Source organism: Pelmatolapia mariae, linkage group LG2 (genome assembly GCF_036321145.2).
Source record: "Pelmatolapia mariae isolate MD_Pm_ZW linkage group LG2, Pm_UMD_F_2, whole genome shotgun sequence".
NCBI classification, from domain to species: domain Eukaryota; kingdom Metazoa; phylum Chordata; class Actinopteri; order Cichliformes; family Cichlidae; genus Pelmatolapia; species Pelmatolapia mariae.
Genome location: NC_086228.1, coordinates 26,659,972 through 26,679,780, shown reverse-complemented (window position 1 = coordinate 26,679,780; position 19,809 = coordinate 26,659,972). Strand labels below are relative to the sequence as shown.

Below are 19,809 nucleotides of genomic sequence, written 5' to 3'. Positions count from 1 at the left end.
CTAAAAGCAAATCATTTTCCAAACTTTTCCTTTTCCTTTCTGAATATGAACCTCGTTCCTTGTTCTGCTCACAAGACAGTGAAAGACTTCACTTCTATCCAGTTTTAATTAAAAAAAAGCAGTTTTTTTTCATGGTTTTCTGCTTTAAAATTTAGTTTGATTTAGTAATAACAGTTTTCAGAAGTGCTCCTAAACCCTTGCGGTGATTTCCACCTCAATATTGTGTATTATGGATGAAGTGGCACCTGAAGGCCTGAACATCACAGCCATTTAGTCATGGTCTTTGCCACTAGCATTCAGAGATTGCTCAATTTTCTCTCTTTTTTTTTCTTAAAATTCCTCCCTCGAAGGAAGGGAGCATATTATTGGTTCTGTTTGTTTGTTTGTCTGTCTGTTTGTTTGCAGTCTATTGACCACAGTTTTCAAGATATAATTTTCAAATTTTGTGTGATGGTGGATTTAAATGACATCTCGAGCTGATTTAATTTTGATAAAAATTTGGATCAAGTTGGTCATGGGCACAGCAAATGTGAAAACCAGCGAAAACTTCATATTAGCAAAAAAAAAGAAAAGAAAAGAAAAGAAAAAAAGTATGGATTGTCTTCAAATTTCACAGCAATATGCTAGGAGAAATGAGTACCTAGGTTGGCTAAGCATTTTGCCTTGACCATCATTTTTAGCACCCGAGGTCAATGTTGTCCTTGAAAAAACATTTGAGAAAACATATTGAGTAACATATCATATAAAAGGGCAAAGAGAGAGTTGTACAACACACTTTTTATTTTTCACTATGATGCCCTATCACGACACAGTGATGCCATAACAGACTGATGTCATCATATTGTAATAAAAACATCATAAACCTTTAGTATAGCACTTGCCCTTCGTGGGGGAGTTGTACTTTCTGAGTGCTCTTGTTGTTATTATTATGTATTATGTTAATAATATCTTGCTATTGATAGAAAATTTGCTCACATATTGTTTTACAGAATCTTTTACACACTCTAGTTCTCTTTTTATATCCAGTCATATCAACAATTAGGCTGTGTATGAGATGCCCTTGATTTAAATATTTACCGATAACTGAAAGATTTTTTTTAGATTGATAGTTTGTTTGAAAACAGGTTTGCAAAATGGAAGCATAAAATAATACAGAGTGGCATACATGTAAAATATGATGATGCATGTAATGAATTAATTATGTGCAAGCTCACAATGAAATAATTAGCATCATACATTATACATGTAAAACATTAGGTGTCAGACATGCATGCAACTGTCTAAAGGTGCACAAAAGTGAAGCCATTGCTGGTGCTGTAGCATATGTACTACTAATTTCAACATTAAACAACATTTCAACAGGTTAATATGTATCATTTTAAAGACACACTACTGAAGTTTTCAAAGAAGAAACAACAAACTCTCTGGCAAACAAAATCTGAATTTACAAGCAATTAAATGCTCCTTCACATGACCTCCTCAGTTCAAACAGGACAGGATCTTATCAGTGTAACCCAGTTTGTCCTAAAATGACATCTACCATTTGTTTGACTAGCTGCCTTTGCTTTAATATTGCAGGCATTAAAGGGTTATTACAGTAGTAGTATAATAGCAGTTACATAACATAAATTACAGTTACAACCAGTTTATAAGAAAGACGCATCTTTTTGACGTGTGAGTGTAGAAGTGTGTATCTGTGACTGTACGGCATAATGGCTTATTAATTGTACTTTTTGTCTTTCCCCACTAGGTGTCACTATATCCATATGAAATGGTGCTGAAGACAGAAAGATGAACCATGAACCACTGTTAATCAGCCTTGCAGACATAAAGCCGTTCAACAGCCAACCAACAGCCTGTCGGATTTTTTTTTAACTGTCATTAGTATGTATGGAAAATCTGTTCTTTTCAGTCCATATGATACTTTTTAGGTTTTCAACAACAGGAAACAATCAGTTACAACCTACACTGGAAATACAGGGAGAGCTGGAGATTAAAGAATTACATGTGGGTGGCCAAGATTTTAAGTGGCACTTAATCAATGAGAGCCCTTGAAGCAACCATCCTTCATCTGATTAAAATCTGACACAAAAACAGGACAATGGTTCACATAAAGCAGCGGTCATGATGTCATCTGATTGACTCCAGTGAAGCAACAGCAATAATGTTGTCCAAAGTAATGCTGGCCTTCATCTTGATCCTTCTCATCCTCCTGACTGTCGCTGGTAATGTACTTGTGTGCCTGGCTGTCTGTGCCTCTCGACGTCTCCGCTGCCTCACTAACTGTTTCATTGTGTCGCTGGCTGTGACAGACCTGCTGCTCGGCCTCTTAGTCCTCCCTTTCTCTGCTCTCCTACAGCTAAATGAAGAGTGGCCACTTGGCGCAGTCTTCTGCAACTTCTATATCTCCATGGATGTTATGTTGTGCACTGCCTCCATCCTCACCCTCCTGGCAATCAGTGTCGATCGCTACCTGGCAGTGACCATGCCTCTGAGATATGCATCACTGGTCTTACCGTGGAGAGTTGCTGTAGCCATGGCGAGTGTCTGGACTGTGTCTCTGGCCGTGTCTTTCTTGCCCATCCAAATGGGATGGAACACCGTTAATGGGACAGTGCAGAACCACGGGCCTTGGGCTTCGGAGGGGAAATGTCGTTTTGAACTGAACAGACCGTATGCGCTTACTGACTCTCTCCTCACCTTCTACCTGCCTCTGGTGGCTATGTGCTGGACCTACCTCAGAATACTTCGCATTGCACGTGCACAGGCCAAGCGCATTGTCAGTGCACGCCCCACTTGCATCACCAGCTACAACTGCAGGAGCAATTCTTCCACTACCACCACTGTGATTTCCAGCATTACAGTTGTGGCACTGCGGGAGCACAAAGCCACAGTGACACTGGCAGCAGTGATTGGGGCTTTTGTGGTGTGCTGGTTACCTTATTTCATCCTATTCACAGTGCTGGGCCTACAGGAGCATCCAGACCCTGGCACAGTGCCAGAATATTCCATTGTGCTGTGGCTAGGCTATGCCAACTCAGCCCTAAATCCAATCCTCTACGGAGCCCTCAACAGGGACTTCAGGTCAGCCTATACCCATCTACTGAGATGCCGATGCCCTATGTACAGCAGGTGGAGGAGCCAGCAGATATCCCCTTCTGTATCAGCAGGTAAAGCTGTTCAAAGTAAGTAAAAGTAACATTTGTACTTTTGTAGCTGTTTTCCAGATTAATATCACAAACTACTACAAGATACTAAAAGCACTTGTAAAAGTGGAAAGTGAATCTAGTGTTTCTATTAGCCTATGCATAAATTTATCAGGGGCACACACAAAGATTTCTATTTTCTCCTCATTATGTTAGAGAAAAAGTTGGCCGTCAGCCATCCAACACCTGTACAAGATCTGTAACGTAGAAACATATGGGGCTTAAAGAGAATATACAGCTTAATGACATCTGTGCAGCAGTGGTAAGAAATATCCTTAAAAATGCATGCATCACCATGTTCTGAAGAAGGAGCTGATATAACAGAAATGGTAAAGGCCCCTAAAATCAAACCTTGTGGCACACCATGGGTAAGAGAACTGGAAGAAGACCAAAGGATCATTCGAACAGATATGAAAAGAACCACTACAAAGTAGAACCTGATACACCCACCCAGTATCCCAGTGTATAGATGAACAACAATTTTGAGATTGGTCTTAAAACTGCTAAGAAGAGAAAGATTAAGCTTTTTTTAAAAAAATAAAAAAATAAATAAAATATGTGACTAAATAAGCAGGGACTTGATCGGCCATCACTGAAGTTCAATTACAGTAGGCACATAGGAACCAATGCTAGTAAATGAAACATTTTTGAGTTGCAGGTAAAATATCAAGAGAACAGGAGGATGATGTCAATAACTCAATTAATTTCAACAGATAAAGAAAAGGTAAAAATCTTCCTAAAATAACAGGCTCAGCTGGGGTAGGAACGGACAGTGAAGATGCCGAATTATTATTATTTCTCACATTTCTGTTTTTTGTTTTTTTTTCCTGCAGAGAAAGTATGAACATTTTCATAATTGATTTTTGAAATATTTGTGACAGCAGGTGGAGCAGGAGTAACAATATCACAGTGTCATATAAAACCCTAGGACTACCTTTGGTCTTTGAAAATAGGTTTGAAAAGCAAGCAGTCTCTGTATTTCTTACTGAAGTTTTAAAAGAAACTAAAAGATTATTTAAATGAAAGCAATGAATGGGTAAACAAGTTCAACTTTTTGACGAGAACACCTTAAACCATAAATAATTTATCCAAGGAGAAGAGTTTGAAGAAGGCGCTACTCTCATTTTTAACAGGACATACTTTATCTAAACTGATAAGACAATGACTATTAAAAACATATTTTAAAGGATTAACATTGTTATAAGGGGATAAGAATAAATTGAAAGCGTAAAAAAAATATCAGCAGAAAAACAATTTGAAATTTGAGACCTAACCTGAGTGGGGAGAGAGGCACAAATATTTTTTTAAAAAGATTACAGTGATGATCAGAAATAAAAATGTTCCTAAAACAAATCCAAACAACATTTAAACTCAAAGTACAAACAAGCTCCAGTCTGTGTCCTCTGGTATGTGTGGGGCCATAAGCATGCTGGTAACTCATGATGCTGATAAAAGCTCTGGCAAAGAAGTCAGAGTTGTCATTGATGTGTATGTTAAAATCCCCAGTTGTAACCAATCTGGACAACTTCATGGAGCATGGCACACCACAGCACAATAAAAAGGACCCTTCTTCATGACTTTAATCAGCTGCAGTTCAAAAAATATCCAACGTTTGCTGAACAACATTAGAACCATTTCCAGACTCTGCAGCGAGACCTCCTCATCCGCTGTTGGCTAATGAGGGTGTAATCACCCGGGCAAACTCTGATGAGGGACAAATATTTGAGTCACACTGCCAGGTTTAAGTAAGGAATAAAAAATTCAGTTTCTTGGAGAGTACAAAATCAATAAAGCTGAGTTAGCTGGCATGGTGGTGAAAAGGTTAGCACTTACAGCAAGAAGGTTTCTGGTGTCTGGTTTCTGTGTGGAGTTTGCATCTTCCCTTTACCTGAATGCGTTTCCTTCAGGTATTTCAACTTAACCGCAGTCCAAATACATGCATGTTAGCTTACTTTGTTTTTCTAATTTGGCCATGACAGAAAGAATAAATAAAAAATGGCCACGGATGTGAGGTAGATAATATGTTTGAAGCGATAGAATAAAACCTTGTATGAATATATGGTTAAATGTGGCTTGTAGCCTAAAGTCAGTAAGACTACAAATGCACTATACACATACGTACCAGTCCATTTTTTGGTTTCTGACTGTTTTGTATAAGACAGCAAACATTATAGTGTCAATACATTTTACAGTATATCCTTATTCTCAGTCTCTTTCCATCTTATTTTGGATTTCCTCAGCCAGAGACCAGCTTACAGAGGTAACGCTGCTGTGCGGCCACACCCCTGCCACCTGCAGAGCAGGTCTAACACATCAAAATGTCATGCTTCAAGAAATGAACAGCAGGACAGCCACAACATCTATCCAATTTGCAAATGGCACTACTACCACAGATGTCAGTGGTGATGGAAGGTAAATTATTATTCAGGCTATTGTTACATTATGCTTCATGAACATGAATACAGAATGCTGCAGATGAGTTTGTGTCAGCACTGGTGTTATTGCCTGCACAGTCATGACTCAAACCTCATCATATATAAATCGAGTACTTAAAAAAAAAAAAAAATCATACTTTGCATCCAGACTGGAGTGACAATGCTGCAGCACCAACATTCAGATGAATGTGATGCTATGAAAAAAGAAACCCTGGCTCTATATGATACCCTGCTTTCAGTATGTCATTGCACTAAATCATATAATGTGTTTCTGTCATACTCTGAAAAATAAAATCTTCTCACTCACACAAATGCACATATATGTCTTTCTTCATTCTTTTCAGTGAACCCAGGTTGTGCTGAGCTTGTGCTGGTGAGGTGGATGGTGTGCTTACAAAACAACCCAGAACAGGAATCCATCAGGTCGATGACAAAAGGGCAACAAACAGACAAAAGATAGACAAAGATGTACAACCCCCTCTATTTGGAAGCATCCAGTATCACAGTAGAAACATCCATAGTACATCATGTAAGTAGAAATACATTCTGACATCCCTATAGCCCCCACAAACCAGTCCAGCTGAGAACAAACGAACTGTAATACACACATCTTAGCTGCGTCATCCACAGCACATCGGGCCATATTGCCATATGCTTATTAGGCTGAGAAATTTGCTTTCGGAATAAAGGAGTTACATTATCCAGTTTCACATCCTGTTATCATTTCTTTCTATGCATTTTGTGACTATCATTGACTTAATTGTTCATTTTATGTGCATGTGCTCAAAGTCTGACTCAGTTAAAACAACAAAGAACAAAATCTGCGCCCATATTGCCGACAAGAGCACAGAGCTCTGTAGCAACAAGCCCACACACACACATGAGTGTGCGCAGACACACAGTCCATCAAATCTACATTAAAGCACATAATTATTCAAACATCTTTATGTTTGCATTGTTGGGGTCTCCAGATTTGCCATCCAGTAATTACTTTAACCAGATACTACAAGTTCTTTTTTAGTTTATTGCATAAATTTACTGTTGTGATTTTGGGTCAGCTGTGTGATCTGTACATTAATACTGCAGTATTCTTTTTGTGCATACAGCTATTTCCTCCACGGGACCCGTCCTACCTCCTGAAACTTTTATGTGTAGCCCTGTATGTATGTATACATTACCAACGGTGAGTGAATAGACGAGCAAACCTTTGCTCCTTTTCATTTGTGTCTTTATGAATACAAAGATAAGGATCTCTGCAACTCTACACCTCATCAGTAAAAATCAACTGCACACGCACAGCCAGCTCAATCCACCCAGGACCAAACAAATGATGCTGCTTCTACTTGGACGGAACTAAAACTGAACTTGTTTAACACAATTAGTTGACTGCAGCCAACTGTCACTCAGGGCAACATATGGCCCTAAAATGCTCTTAAGCAGACTAACTGTGGATAGTAATGAAGCACAGCAGGACCCAGTGAAGACCAGCCAATTAACTTGTTGGTCATCAATTTCATGAAGGACTGGATATTTTATATCCTGACTCAAGAGTGCACTCCAGTGGGAATACAAAATACCACGTCTTCAGAATGGGGAAAAAAAGGAAGAATTGGTGTTAAATTAAAAATGTTCAATAAAATGAGATAACGGAAGGGAGAAGGTGACAAATAGACTCTCGTTACACTTATTTATGTGTTGATAAATATGTGACCTTTCAATGTGTAGCATGCGAAATAATGTTATGTGTAGATTTTAAAGAATGGAGCCCCCTCCATATATTGTTTTACCGTTTATCATTTTGTGGTACAGAGCTGGTAAGTGTAAGCGTCGAATCATACTGTAAATGTAACTATGGACTGAATAAATGGCATGCACTGTTCCTCAAAAAGCAAACATACCAATAAAGAGCAGCTCAAATAAAAAATATGATACATACCACCGTTTTTGGAGACAATACAGGCCGTTAAGCATGAACAGATCTTATCTTGTGGGATGATGCAGAAAACGTGTGTGTATGGTAAGGAACACAAGCACATTGGAAACAATTCATCACAGCTGTCAGCAAACATCGCTTCAAACTGTTGCCACATTAACACTTAACCTTCTCCATTCTTCAAGCTATTTCCTTTGAGGAATGACTCAGAAGTGTATACTAATATATATACATGCATGTTAGGTTGTAGCTGGAAACAACTGATTTTACAATCCAGTTCGCCACATGGAAACACTTATTTGGTTTATAGCTAGGAGAGTCATTTCTTCAATTTAACTCTAGAGAAATAACGGATTAGTTTTGATTGTTTCAAGTCTGTCTTACTCAATGCTGAACAGATCTCATACGTATTTCATTCTTCATGTCTTCTAGCAAGGCATTGCTTTCACGCGTGACTATGTAAAATATGAAGATAAAAAAGAGCCTTTGTTCAGCTGCAGACATTTATGCCAAACATAACTTAAGGAATTTATAGCAAATGTAAGCTCGGAAATACTAGACTCGAATGTTTTTCAGGAAAGGTTCTCTCCTCTTCGACGGGGCTTTTTGACAAGCAACCAGATTTTAAGAACAACTTAAAATCATTTGAGAGGGGAGTTCTGACAGCAAGATGACATTTGGAGTCAGTCGAGTAAAAGTGCAAATTACTAAGTGTTGATATGTTCTTATATAAAATTGATGGGATATCATTGATCAGCTGGCAGCTGTGCAGACAATGTCTCAATAAAAAGTGATACTGGTACAGAACATGACATATCTAGCTCAGGCTAAACACCTGACCTGAGAGCAATTAAGTGCTTTGCCTCAAGCTGTCAGGCTAACATTGTGCATCTTCTCATATGCAGTAAACAACAAACCCACAGAAAAAAGGTGTTGCGAGTAACTTTTGATTGAGATCCAAGTTTAACCGGTCATATACTTCCATATTTGCAGTTATGTTTAAAAAAAAAAGAAAAAAAAAGGAGGTAATTATAAGCCTTTACATATCAGGACAAACATTTTTTTAAGTTAATGTAGCTTCAGATGAACAACACATGACAAATTACATGGTGTAATTATGTATTTAAGAAAACCTACACCAAAATGCAGAAGCAGAAGTTCACCTTTACTGCTTCTACTGGAATTTGGAGGTTAACCAGCAACCAGGTGCTGATAGTCAAATGGATTTGATTAAGTGAGACCCTCTATAAAAGCAGATATGTTAACAGTTTGCTGGTTCTTGAGCATTCAGGTGTGTGTTAACACAATGCTGGTTATCAATCTGGAAAGGATTATATAGAAATCTCCCAAAAATGTAAAGTCCATACCTGTAGAATGAGAGAGGATATTCACAAGTGAAAATCATTCAAAACAGCTGTCAGTCTTCCCAGGCGTGGACGTCCCAGCAAATTCACCCCCGTGTCAGACCGTGCAATGCTCAGAGAAAATGCAAAAAACACAAGAACTGCATTTCAGACTCTACACAGCTGGCATATTAAATGTTAAATTTCATGACAGTATCATTAGAAAAAAAAAATATATATATATATATATATTTTTTTTTTTTTGGGGGGGGGAAGAGTTGCCAAGAGAAAGCTCATTTTCTCTAAAAGTAGAAGGATCTGATAAGCTGGTATAGCTGCATCTGAGCAAACCACAACACTTCAGGAACAATTTCCTTCTGACACATGAAACCAAGGTGACGATGTTTGGCCATAATTACAATGCCACATTTGGTCAAAACCAAACATCCCTTCAGCACAAACACCTCGTACTAACTGTCAGGCACAGCGGTGAAGGGGTGGTGATTTGGACATGTTTTGGCAGCCACAGGACCTGAACACCTTGCAGTCATGAAATCCTTTGTATATCAAAGTAGTCAAATGTGAGGTCACCTCTCTGATGGCAAACACTATTGAATCACAGTGTAATTAGTTTTTCAGAGATTGCTGTTGCATTTTGGCTTAGTTTTTGCAAAATAACTAATGACAGTGTAATATGTCATGTGTTGTTGTTCATCTGAATCTGTTTTTATCTAATTTTAGGCCCCGGAAAAGAACAGATTTTGTTTATGATTTTCTAATACGTAATACCTTAGAATAGAAAGAGGTTGTGCTTTCATTTCACCACAACTGTATTTGTTGCATAATGTGTTTTTTTTAGAGCTGCAGGTTAGAGAGGCTTGTTAAGCAGAGCAGATGTGACCATACCTGTGGCCATCTTCTACCTGACAGTTTGCAGCTTTAAACACACATTACTATCAGATGTATATTATCAGCGTGGCTCTGCAAAATAAATGAATACAAAACTAAATAAAGAAGAAGAAGAAATTTTAAATTGAGAAAGAAACTTTACATTGTGAGAAAGAAAAAGAATTACGTGGGGCTTCCACAGTTCAAAACACTAAAGTTGGTTAATATCAGAGAGAAAATTGATTCTGTTTTTTTCTTCTCCCTCTAGAGTCCCTCTATTCCTACATAAAAATCATTTGTCCCTTGGTAATTCTGGTCACTTGCTGCTCTTCTCCATTGCTGTGACCACTGACAGCTCAAACCACATGAAAACCATTCATCATGGCTCCTTTAACATTAGATTAATGTGGTGAAAACGGAACACATAAACTCTCTTTCTGTCACTCTAACACACACGCACACACAGACAAAAATACAGTACACACACTCAACTAGCCCTATATAAGCTATCAATCATAGATATTGTCATTATTCAAGTCTGTCATCGACAAGCCCCTTTCCTTCTCCCTCTCCCTCAGTCTGTCTTTCTCGCACTCCCCTTTTCTTTCTCTCTGTTCTCCTATCTTGCACACACACATACACACAAACAGACAGAGGAGAAGAGAGAGAATCATGAATCATAAATCTTATGAATGCCATCTAAAGACTGCTCAGCGCTATGAGAAAGAGAGATGATTGATAGACGTGAGTGAGTGTGGCGAAAGGAAAGAAGACGGACAGAAGGTTGCAACCGGCAACACCGAGGTCAGAGACTGCAGTTCAGGGGTCAGATGTATCAGAGCAGGCGCAATATGGCTGAGAAGGAAGGAGAAAATGGGAGGATGAGGAAAAGGAAGGGAGGGAGTAAATGGTTGAAGGGGAAGAGAGGGAGAGAGAGAGAGAGAAGAGGGAGGGAGGACGAGAGTATGGGGGATGCTGCCACAGTGAGGCTAAAGCCATAACTCATCTTTTATTAAAAATAATGAAAAAAACTTAATGAGTTAATAATATCTGGAGAAAGAGATAGGGAGTGAGAGAGAGATGGAGGAAGGGACAGGAGGACAGAGAAAAGGAAGGAAAAGAAGAAAGGAAATGAGGAGGGAGCTCAGATGGAAAAGAGAACGGGGTCAGTGCGAGTCTCTTTTCACTCTCTGGTCATTTATTCCACTTTTCAAAGTTCACTCAAGATTCATTAGACGAACAGGGACAATCACGGGGATCCCTCTCATTCTGCAGACCTAAATCCCAAAGCCTGCTTGGTAATTAAAGGCACTTAACAACCAATTAACAGTGATGAGCTAAATTAGCAGGATATTGTCTCCTTTGACTAGGCTACTGCATTATCAGTGTATTGAAAGAGCGATGAACAAACCTCAGTGGCCCGCGTTTGCATGTAGGCAAATGACGGATTAATTACTATTAAAACATCAGCATCTTAATGAGCTTGGAAACAATTAGAGAGGTCGTTAGTGTGTGGAGAACGGCTGAGAACAGAAGAAGGGCGGGCGTGCACAAACAGGAGAGAAATCTTCATTGGGAAGCAATACTGATTAAATGGACGTACGGTCGCACTCATCGCCCAATATCCACGGACTTATTAAATACATGACATCACCATTTGTCTTTTCTACCATCAAGCTACTTTTCTCCTGCCATTATCTTTCCCGCTTCTTCTCAGGCTTCCCCAACTCTGCCTTCGTTTCATCTCTCATAAAAAGCCTTTTTCTTGCTCTTCCATTGCTTTCTCCACTTTCTGCTTTTTAACTCCCATTTCTTCCTTCCCTCCTTCATGCTTGGGGGGCACAGTCCTGTGAAGGAATTTAATATGCAACTTTTATATGAGAAACCAATCGCATACGTCTGGGTCTATTGGGCTCGCAATCTATCGGCCCGGACGGCTAATGCAATAGAGGGAGCCTGGGCTATTTATCACACAGGGAGCTATCTTTTCCTCTCTCTCTCCCACTCTGCCCTCGCTCTCTCTGTCTTTATTCAAGCCCAGATTCCTGGCTGCCACTAAATCAGGCCAACTATGAGCTATGGCTGCCCAGAGGGCATCTCCTCTTTTATAGGAGGATTTGGATTTTGTATCTACTGGTTCCTCAGTGGTCGTTGAGACTGTGCAAACGGAAGCTATAAACATTCAACAAACAAAGGCAACAACTTAAATGTTCCTCCATCCCCGCTGTAATGATCGTGAACGTGCGAAGATATATGGAAGGAGGAGGATGCATAAGGCTGATGAATAAGATATCAAGGACATTTACAGTGATGCTGCAAAGATTTGTTTCCGTGCATGTCCTCAGACAAAGAGGGAGAAACGCATGCGAAGATTACACATACACAGACATGTACACATTCTGTGCTGTTAGGATAATGCGACATAATTCACACATTATTGCTGTTACTAGTCACACACAGCAGCGGCGCGACGTCAAAAGTTTCCTGCTGAAAAACAAAAGTGACAGTGTGCAGAGGACGCTGCCCACCTGCAGCAATTAAAATGCCTCCAAAAACCAAATTCATTTCAACAAATTAGCCACATTACTGGCCACTGTGTAATCGCTGATGGCAATTAATAAGAAATTAGTCACAATCAGCCCTATATTAACATCTCACCCAGGGGCCGCGGCTGGAAATTAATAACCGGAGATTCATCTCTCTTACTGTCTCTTTTGGCTCTCTCTGCCTCTCTCTCTCTCACACACACACATGCACACACACCTACGCCCACCTATATTGTTCATGAATCACCTCTAAGACTGATTTTTTCTATGCGGATTGTCTCATATGATCCACAATCTGCTCATGTCAGCTAGCCAGCTTCCTCTTTACCGGGGTGTGAAAACCCCCTGAAAGACACGAGTGTGAGCGTGTGCATGTGCATGTGTATTTTCTCACCGGTACAGTCAACACATGCGCTCTTAACAGTTTGTGGACATACATTACATAGAGATACTGTATGTCTGTGTGGTGTGTACTGTGTATGTGTGTGTGTGAGTCAGGTGCTACATAAAATGGGGTGGGGGCATGGTGTTTGTGTGTTGGGGGGTGAACTGAGCCCGCCTCTAGGGGTCCTCACACCAATCAGCACAGCGCACCAAGAATCAATTAACACCAGTGGGAGGGGGCAGAGGCTATGGCACCACGCACACTTAGATACACACACGTATGCATGGTGTCCGCACGCACTCTGCCCACACACATGGTACTGTCTGAGGAAATATCCATCAGATCACACGCCGCACAATGTGCCAGTGCGTGTGTGTCTTTGAGCGTGCGTGTCCCTATCCCAGTGTGCTCCGGTCTCTCATGGTGTGAGGTTGGGGAACAGATTGGGGGTCAGCAGGGGGGTCAGGCCAGGGTCACCCCCGTCTGAGCAGTGTGTGTGCGAGCGCGCGTGTGTGTGTGTCAGTGTGGCCCAATCTGAGTGTGCGGACTGAAGCCTGACCACCACTTCCAGGGCTCACTGGCAGGCAGAAGTGAATAAGATTGATGGTGTTGATTCATACGACGAATTCATTGCTCCCTCTGAATCCATGGAGGATAAATACATCCACAGAAATTATGAAGCAAGGGACCAAAATGAGCATCTCACATTTCATATTCCTCTTTCACTCTTTCTCTTTGTTTGTCCCCCTCTCTTTTTCCCTCTTTGTCTCTCTCTCCGGTGTGGGGACAGCTGCTGGCTACATGAAAACCATTCATCATTGCATCTTTACTATAAAATTATTGACAGAGAGGAGGCTGAGGAGCTATATTGGCCAGCTTTTACAAGGTTGGACAAAGAGAAAAGTCACCTGTGAAAACATAATGAGATCTACGAAGCAAAAAACAAAAGGCAAATGTTTGTGGGTTGCTGCAGATGTCTATAGCTAAAAAGTCGAGCGAAAGCTTTTTCCACCACAACAGACGAAACAGAGTAGGCAAATAAAGTGATCAAAGGTGTCTACCATTTGCCCATGAACGTTCCACTTCGAAACCCCACCTCTTTCCTCTTCCTCTCACTCTACACATTGCCATCTCCATCTGTTAGCCCATTGCACTCATGCGTCCACTACCCCCCTCTCATTCGTTTCCTCTCCTCCTATGCTCCTCTCTGGCCTTCCTACCCTCGGGGAGGTAAGGTGATCTCCCTGTGCTGGTGTAAGTGACTGGTATTAGTCTCCTTCTCTGTCTGTCTGTTTGATCCCAGTACTAATGACTCCACAGGGACTGGGGTCTGATAATGGGAAATCAATATAGAGAATAGTGCTCCGGAGTGGCCTCACTTAGCTCTCGCTCTTTCACGCCTCACAGCAAAGTGCCTCTGTGTATCCTTATGTGTGTGCGTGTGAGAGTGTGCAGAGGACTGCAGTAGTGTGCGTGTCTATATGTGCATGTGTGTTGAGGAAATCTGTTTATGTATTTAAATATAGACCTATTTCCTAAAACAGACACATGCACAGAGCATATAAAAGATTTCGTGCTAGTGCTGCGTTTTTAATTCAAATGAAAGATTCCCCGGACCGCACAACTTCTGCGGCCTCTGCAATATTCTCATTTCACGTTGGATCAAAGCTCAAATTTTTAGACTCATTCAGCAGGGAAACGCTGTATATATCTGAGTGTGTGTGTCTAATCGGTCACACTACGCCTGGGGCAAGACAGGTGGGGCTGGTGGCATGAGGCTGGTGTCCCCCCCACCCCACCCCCAGCCCCCACCCTGAGGGGCCAGAAGGCCCAGCAAAGCAGGGTGCTGGAGTAGCTGCCTCTGCCAGGTACCAGAGCTCTATGGCTGGTGGCAGCTGGTCCTCTGTCCCTCCCTCCTCTGCTCCCCTGCATGAGCGCCCCGCGGGCAGGCAACAGGAGGGGTGAGGAGGTCAAGAGGCATGAGAGAACGGGTGGAACAGCGGCGACATGCAGCATAATCGGCTTTTATGAAGTGGAGAGAACACAGACAGAGGGAGACGGGAAACACTGCACTGACACAATGCAGCTGACTACAAGCAGTAATGAATTAACACATTAGTGCCACGACCAGGGGCGTTCAAGAGCACTCAGCTGCTCTTAAGCACAAGCCCACCCTGGCACGCTCTCTCTCAGACATGCACACATAAATCAGTCATTATAGATAAAAAAAACACACACCACACACTCACTTATTAATTGCATCAGTCATTTTGTCAATGGCAGATCCCTTTGAAAGCTATTGAGTGTGATGAGAGACTTAAAAGCAGGGAAACTTTTACTTAGCCTTCAGCTCACATCTAACAGGTCAACTTCCAAATGTACAGCTACATACACACGCACACACGCGCACACAAAGACAAGAGTATGCTTTGAGAATCCTCTTGTTCAAACTCAAGCCATGTGTTCAATTATCATCAGCTCTAAATGACCCCCCGGACTAATGCCTTAACTCTTTCTCTCACATCTAAGTCTTAGCCATCCACCCATCCATCCTGTTTTTTTTTTGCTCTTGTCCATCCCTAAAATCCATGTCTGTGTGGTTACTTACTTCCCTTTCTCACTCTTTTCCTCCCCCTCCCTCCGACTCTCCCTCCCTGACTTTTAACCAGCGTGAAGAGGCAGCCATGCATTCAACCATCAGACAGGCTAACATGGTCTCCACACACACACACAAAGCCAAAGCACATTGTTTTTTGAGTTTAGCAAAAAATGCAACGTTCACTGAAACAAATACCATCCCTATAAATAAATAAATAATAAACTTGTGTCTTATCTACACACAGGAAGATCTACCACTACGTTTTCATAATCAGTCCCTACAACATTTAAAAGGCAAAAGGTGTGCTGTCATCTGTCTTTTAGGGAAATGTAAAATAGATTTCCTCCAATAAAATGAACCTTTTGGGATTATAACCTTCATATTTGGTCATTAAAACCCTTTAATATCTACCAGGCCATATAACTGACATTTACGGTGACATTTTACATGGTTTATCTGCTTTTTAAGTGTCTTGCATATAAGAGTGTCCACACAGGAACACAGAGCAGTGTTCCTGTGACAGCCCAGGGATGAGGATGGTCCTGTCTGTGTCCCTGATGGGGGATCCCATTGCTCTCTTCTCATCCAACAATCCCACTGAGCATGTCAATATGAAACACTATCTCCCCCCACACTGGGGCCATGCAATCCCCCCCGTTACAGACAAGACGGGCTTATGCTGCATCTGTGAGGGGGGGGGAAAGACGCATGGCGTGGGTATGGAGAAAAGTGTAAATTAGACTAAATCAAGTCTCCCAACAGTAAAACACATTTTCACTATATTGCGCTCAATGTAAGCGTGATTTACTACACGACTTCTGGTGTATGTGCGCAGAGGAGAAAAAAAAGCGGGCCGTAAAGCTTTGTTTACCCAACTTTAGAAAAATCCACAGCCTTGTAAATGTTGTCAGATGGCCAATGCCAGTGTCTTTCAGCTTAATACCACCTATATTAAATAGTTTAAATATTTCATAAGGGCGGTTTTTAGAGCGAGGGAGGGGAAATCGTTAGCTGCGGTAAAGTTTCATTAACTGGTCCCCATTTCGCTGCGAGGCAAACTCATCTCCTCTTATTGTAATAAAACAATCTCTCTCTTTCTCTGGGTTCTGCTCTCCACTCATCTCCCTCTCTCTCTCCCTCTCGCCTCTCTCCTTCTCTTTTACATCATAATAATACACTACATCCCCTTTAAATGCACTATTACTTACCGCTGCCTTTTCATATTGTAACATCACGGGCACTTTAGCGACAATATAAAAGCGTGTCATTCATTATTCAGAAGCAGCCGGCCTCGTCCCCCTTTTAAAAAGTCAGGCGCGCTGCTGAAATTGATAACGGCGAAGAGACGCGCAATAAAAACGCAGCCCCCGGGTACCGAGCTGCAGCCCAGACCCCCGATTATGCAGATCAAGTGGTAATTTCTCAAACAAATCGCACTCTTTCACTCTTTTGTTGTCGTTTCTTTTTGGACTTTTGGAATCAGGGTGTCAGCTTTATATTGCCTGTGGAAAAAAACGAGGATTGATGTGCATCTTAATTGTACCGGCGGTAGGTTTTTCCGAAACAGTGCCTAAATATTTTGGTCTAAACGAGATCACCTTAAGGCTGCTTTTTAAATGGACTCTCAGCATCTTTTTTTAAACATATATTTTTTTCTTGCTGTATCCACGACCCAATGAAAAAGTCCGGCACTTTTTTATATCCAGCATTCACGCGATCAATGAATTTATAAACCTGGCAGAATGCGAGCTGGGGTTTCTCCTGGTGTGTTTTTGGACAACCCGTGTCATCGTGGAATCCCGGAAGGTCAGGGATAACGTGTCATAATCAATCATAATCACTGGATTACACCAGATTACTAACACCCAGCATCTGCAACGAGTGAGAGCGCCTTCTGCTCTGTGCGGACTGGTGGGACTACATTCACTCTGTGCTGGAGTCAGGATAAAAACAATAATTATTCATTTTCTTGAAACAGCTATTCAGCAGTTACTGCCATGTAGGTGTGACTCATCCTATTAAAAAAGTGTCCGTGCAATTAAAAGAAGCTGAATGTGTGTTGTGTTCTGTTCACAACTCCGTCATAAGGGAATAATCTTTGCAAATGTCATCAAGAGAAGAAACATAAAAATGTCTGAAATGATGACAGCTATAACAGACCAATTCTCCCCCATCAAAAGCCACCGGTGAGCTCACATATGGCAGGGCGAACCAGCCAACACTCTGTCCATATTGCCAAACAATCACCCCGGGCCTTGTCCCATCTCATATTGCTTCATAAGACTTTATTGTAAAGGGCGAGATATGGGTTCTTTAAAAAAACAAAACACACACACACGTATATATATATATATATATATATATATATATATATATATATATATATATATATATATATATATATATATATATATATATATATGCTACTTTTTTGCATTTGATTTTGTATCACAAACTGGAATTTCACTATTTAAATGTATTTAATCCGAAGATTTTCGCAGGTCTTAAAGTGGACTACAAAATAAATATTGAGTCGTTTCTTAAATAATTATTGATGATTTAAAAACAGCAATAGACTGACGATAGTAGCAAAAACTGCGCACGAAAACACAGAATCCATATAATGTTAAATAAAGTGTTTAAATAATTTAATTCGGCAATTAAAGCGCAGCAGTTCCAAACCAATCACGGATTAAATGCCTGAACAAACGCCAACGAATATAAACCACCTTGTCAATAAATGAGTATGTTGGGTAGCTACTAGTTTGTTAAAGTCCTGTAATGTGATAGCCTAAAAAGCCACCTGCCGCATCCCAACCCCACGCACATTTGTCTGTCCGTGAGACAAGTTAGTGAAAATGTGATTACCCGGTCACTTTGGGCGCCTGTTACATTGAATCTGAGCGGTTAGCAGCTTCCAGAGTCCGGACACTTTATCTGAAGTAGCCCGTGGCTTTCCCTTGTCAGGTCATTTAATGTGGCACTGGCTACCAGGAACAAATAAGGCCGTGTATTGCTTTGCCAAGCTCAATAGGTGCTGGTGATTCTGCCAACGTTCAATAAGGCTGCTGTCGTTTTTTTGTTTTAAAGAGCTACATGATGGGTGTCATGTCATGAATTGGATGTGCGTAATTACGCACTGGAGTGCTATTAACATGGATTTAGGGTGTTTATTTGCCTCTCGTAAGCTGATATTACTTCCCACATTTAATAGAAACGTTCAACCAGAGCATGAAGTAAATGTTTGGAAATTATTTGTAAGTAACATCACACCTAAACATCCAGAAAATGTGATCACACTCTCTCTGTACTCGACAATAATGTGGTAAGATTAAAATTTTAAGTGTGACACTTCACGGACACCGAATTTCGTTTTACTGGTTTAAATTTAAAAGTCCGACATTTTACCCACCTGACAGAGTACAAAGGAATATTAAAAAATGCAAATCGTAATAACTAACTCTTTGTATTTGATTATATGGTGCGGACGAAGTGAAGGATTTAAATATAAACTGGGAATGTATCTTCTTCCTTTTTGGTGAGTTCTTTATAAGGTGAAGAATATTTGTAGGGGATTATATCACCAAGTTTTTTTTTCTAATAGCTTTCAGCCAGTTTTCGTGTGAACTTATTATTCTTGCACATTCCACATGTGTCAAGAAATGACAGCAGCAGTATGAGGACAAATGATTCGCACTTTGCGTCTAGCCTGAAAAGTGGAAATGGGCAGAATTTTCAGTTCGTCAGACTTCAGGGTATGCAAAAAGTTTTCCTTTATTTACTACAAAACTTGAAAAAAGTGATTTTTCAGGATGTATTTCTGGATACGAGCAGAACATTGACAGGTAAATGACAAAACGTTATTTGGTTGAAATGCTAAGATCCATCGCCAAACAGCAGAGAACATTGGTCCTTCCCCCCGGGTCCGATTTTTTCGATATTCCATTTACATTTTCATAGAGTTATTGCTTGCTCCCTGCTCTCTATTAGAATTACAAGAAACGCCAAATGAAATACTGACTCACTCAGACAACATCAAGATGCCATATCTTACCATATATATAACACGCTGACGCCCGTGGTTATGTGAAATCTTGATTATTGTGCCAAATCGTTGGCCTACCCCCACTGACATTCAATCAGTCATTCCAGTGCCAGCCAATGAAAGGTGGAGAGGGGTGGAGGAGGACGGAGCTGCTAGACGGAGCGTTTTGATGCGCTGAGAGGAGGACAGAACGTCACATCTCTCCAAACGCCCATCAAACTTTCACCACAGCCTGTAGAGAGGACCCAGTCCTCTGAAAGAGGCCTGTTAGAGACAACCGGGACGCGCTGGACTCTGGGTTTACGGCTGGACAGCTATGGCGACACTTCTGATGATGACTTTTGGTACAGTTTGACCTCACAGCGAACAACGCCTAAAACCACCCCATCTGCTTCAGTTTTCCTGGCCCTTTTTGCGACCGATCGAGGA

The 19,809-nt window shown here is 41.0% G+C and overlaps 1 protein-coding gene across 1 annotated transcript; it reads left to right on the top strand.

Moving 5' to 3' along the window:
- Nucleotides 1–2,164: 2,164 nt before the first annotated feature.
- Nucleotides 2,165–5,622, top strand: hrh2a (histamine receptor H2a). The gene is made up of 2 exons (XM_063483279.1): nucleotides 2,165–3,170; nucleotides 5,447–5,622. The coding sequence occupies exons 1-2, from the start codon at nucleotides 2,165–2,167 to the stop codon at nucleotides 5,620–5,622; spliced, it is 1,182 nt and encodes a 393-aa protein (XP_063339349.1).
- The last annotated feature ends 14,187 nt before the right edge of the window (nucleotides 5,623–19,809 follow it).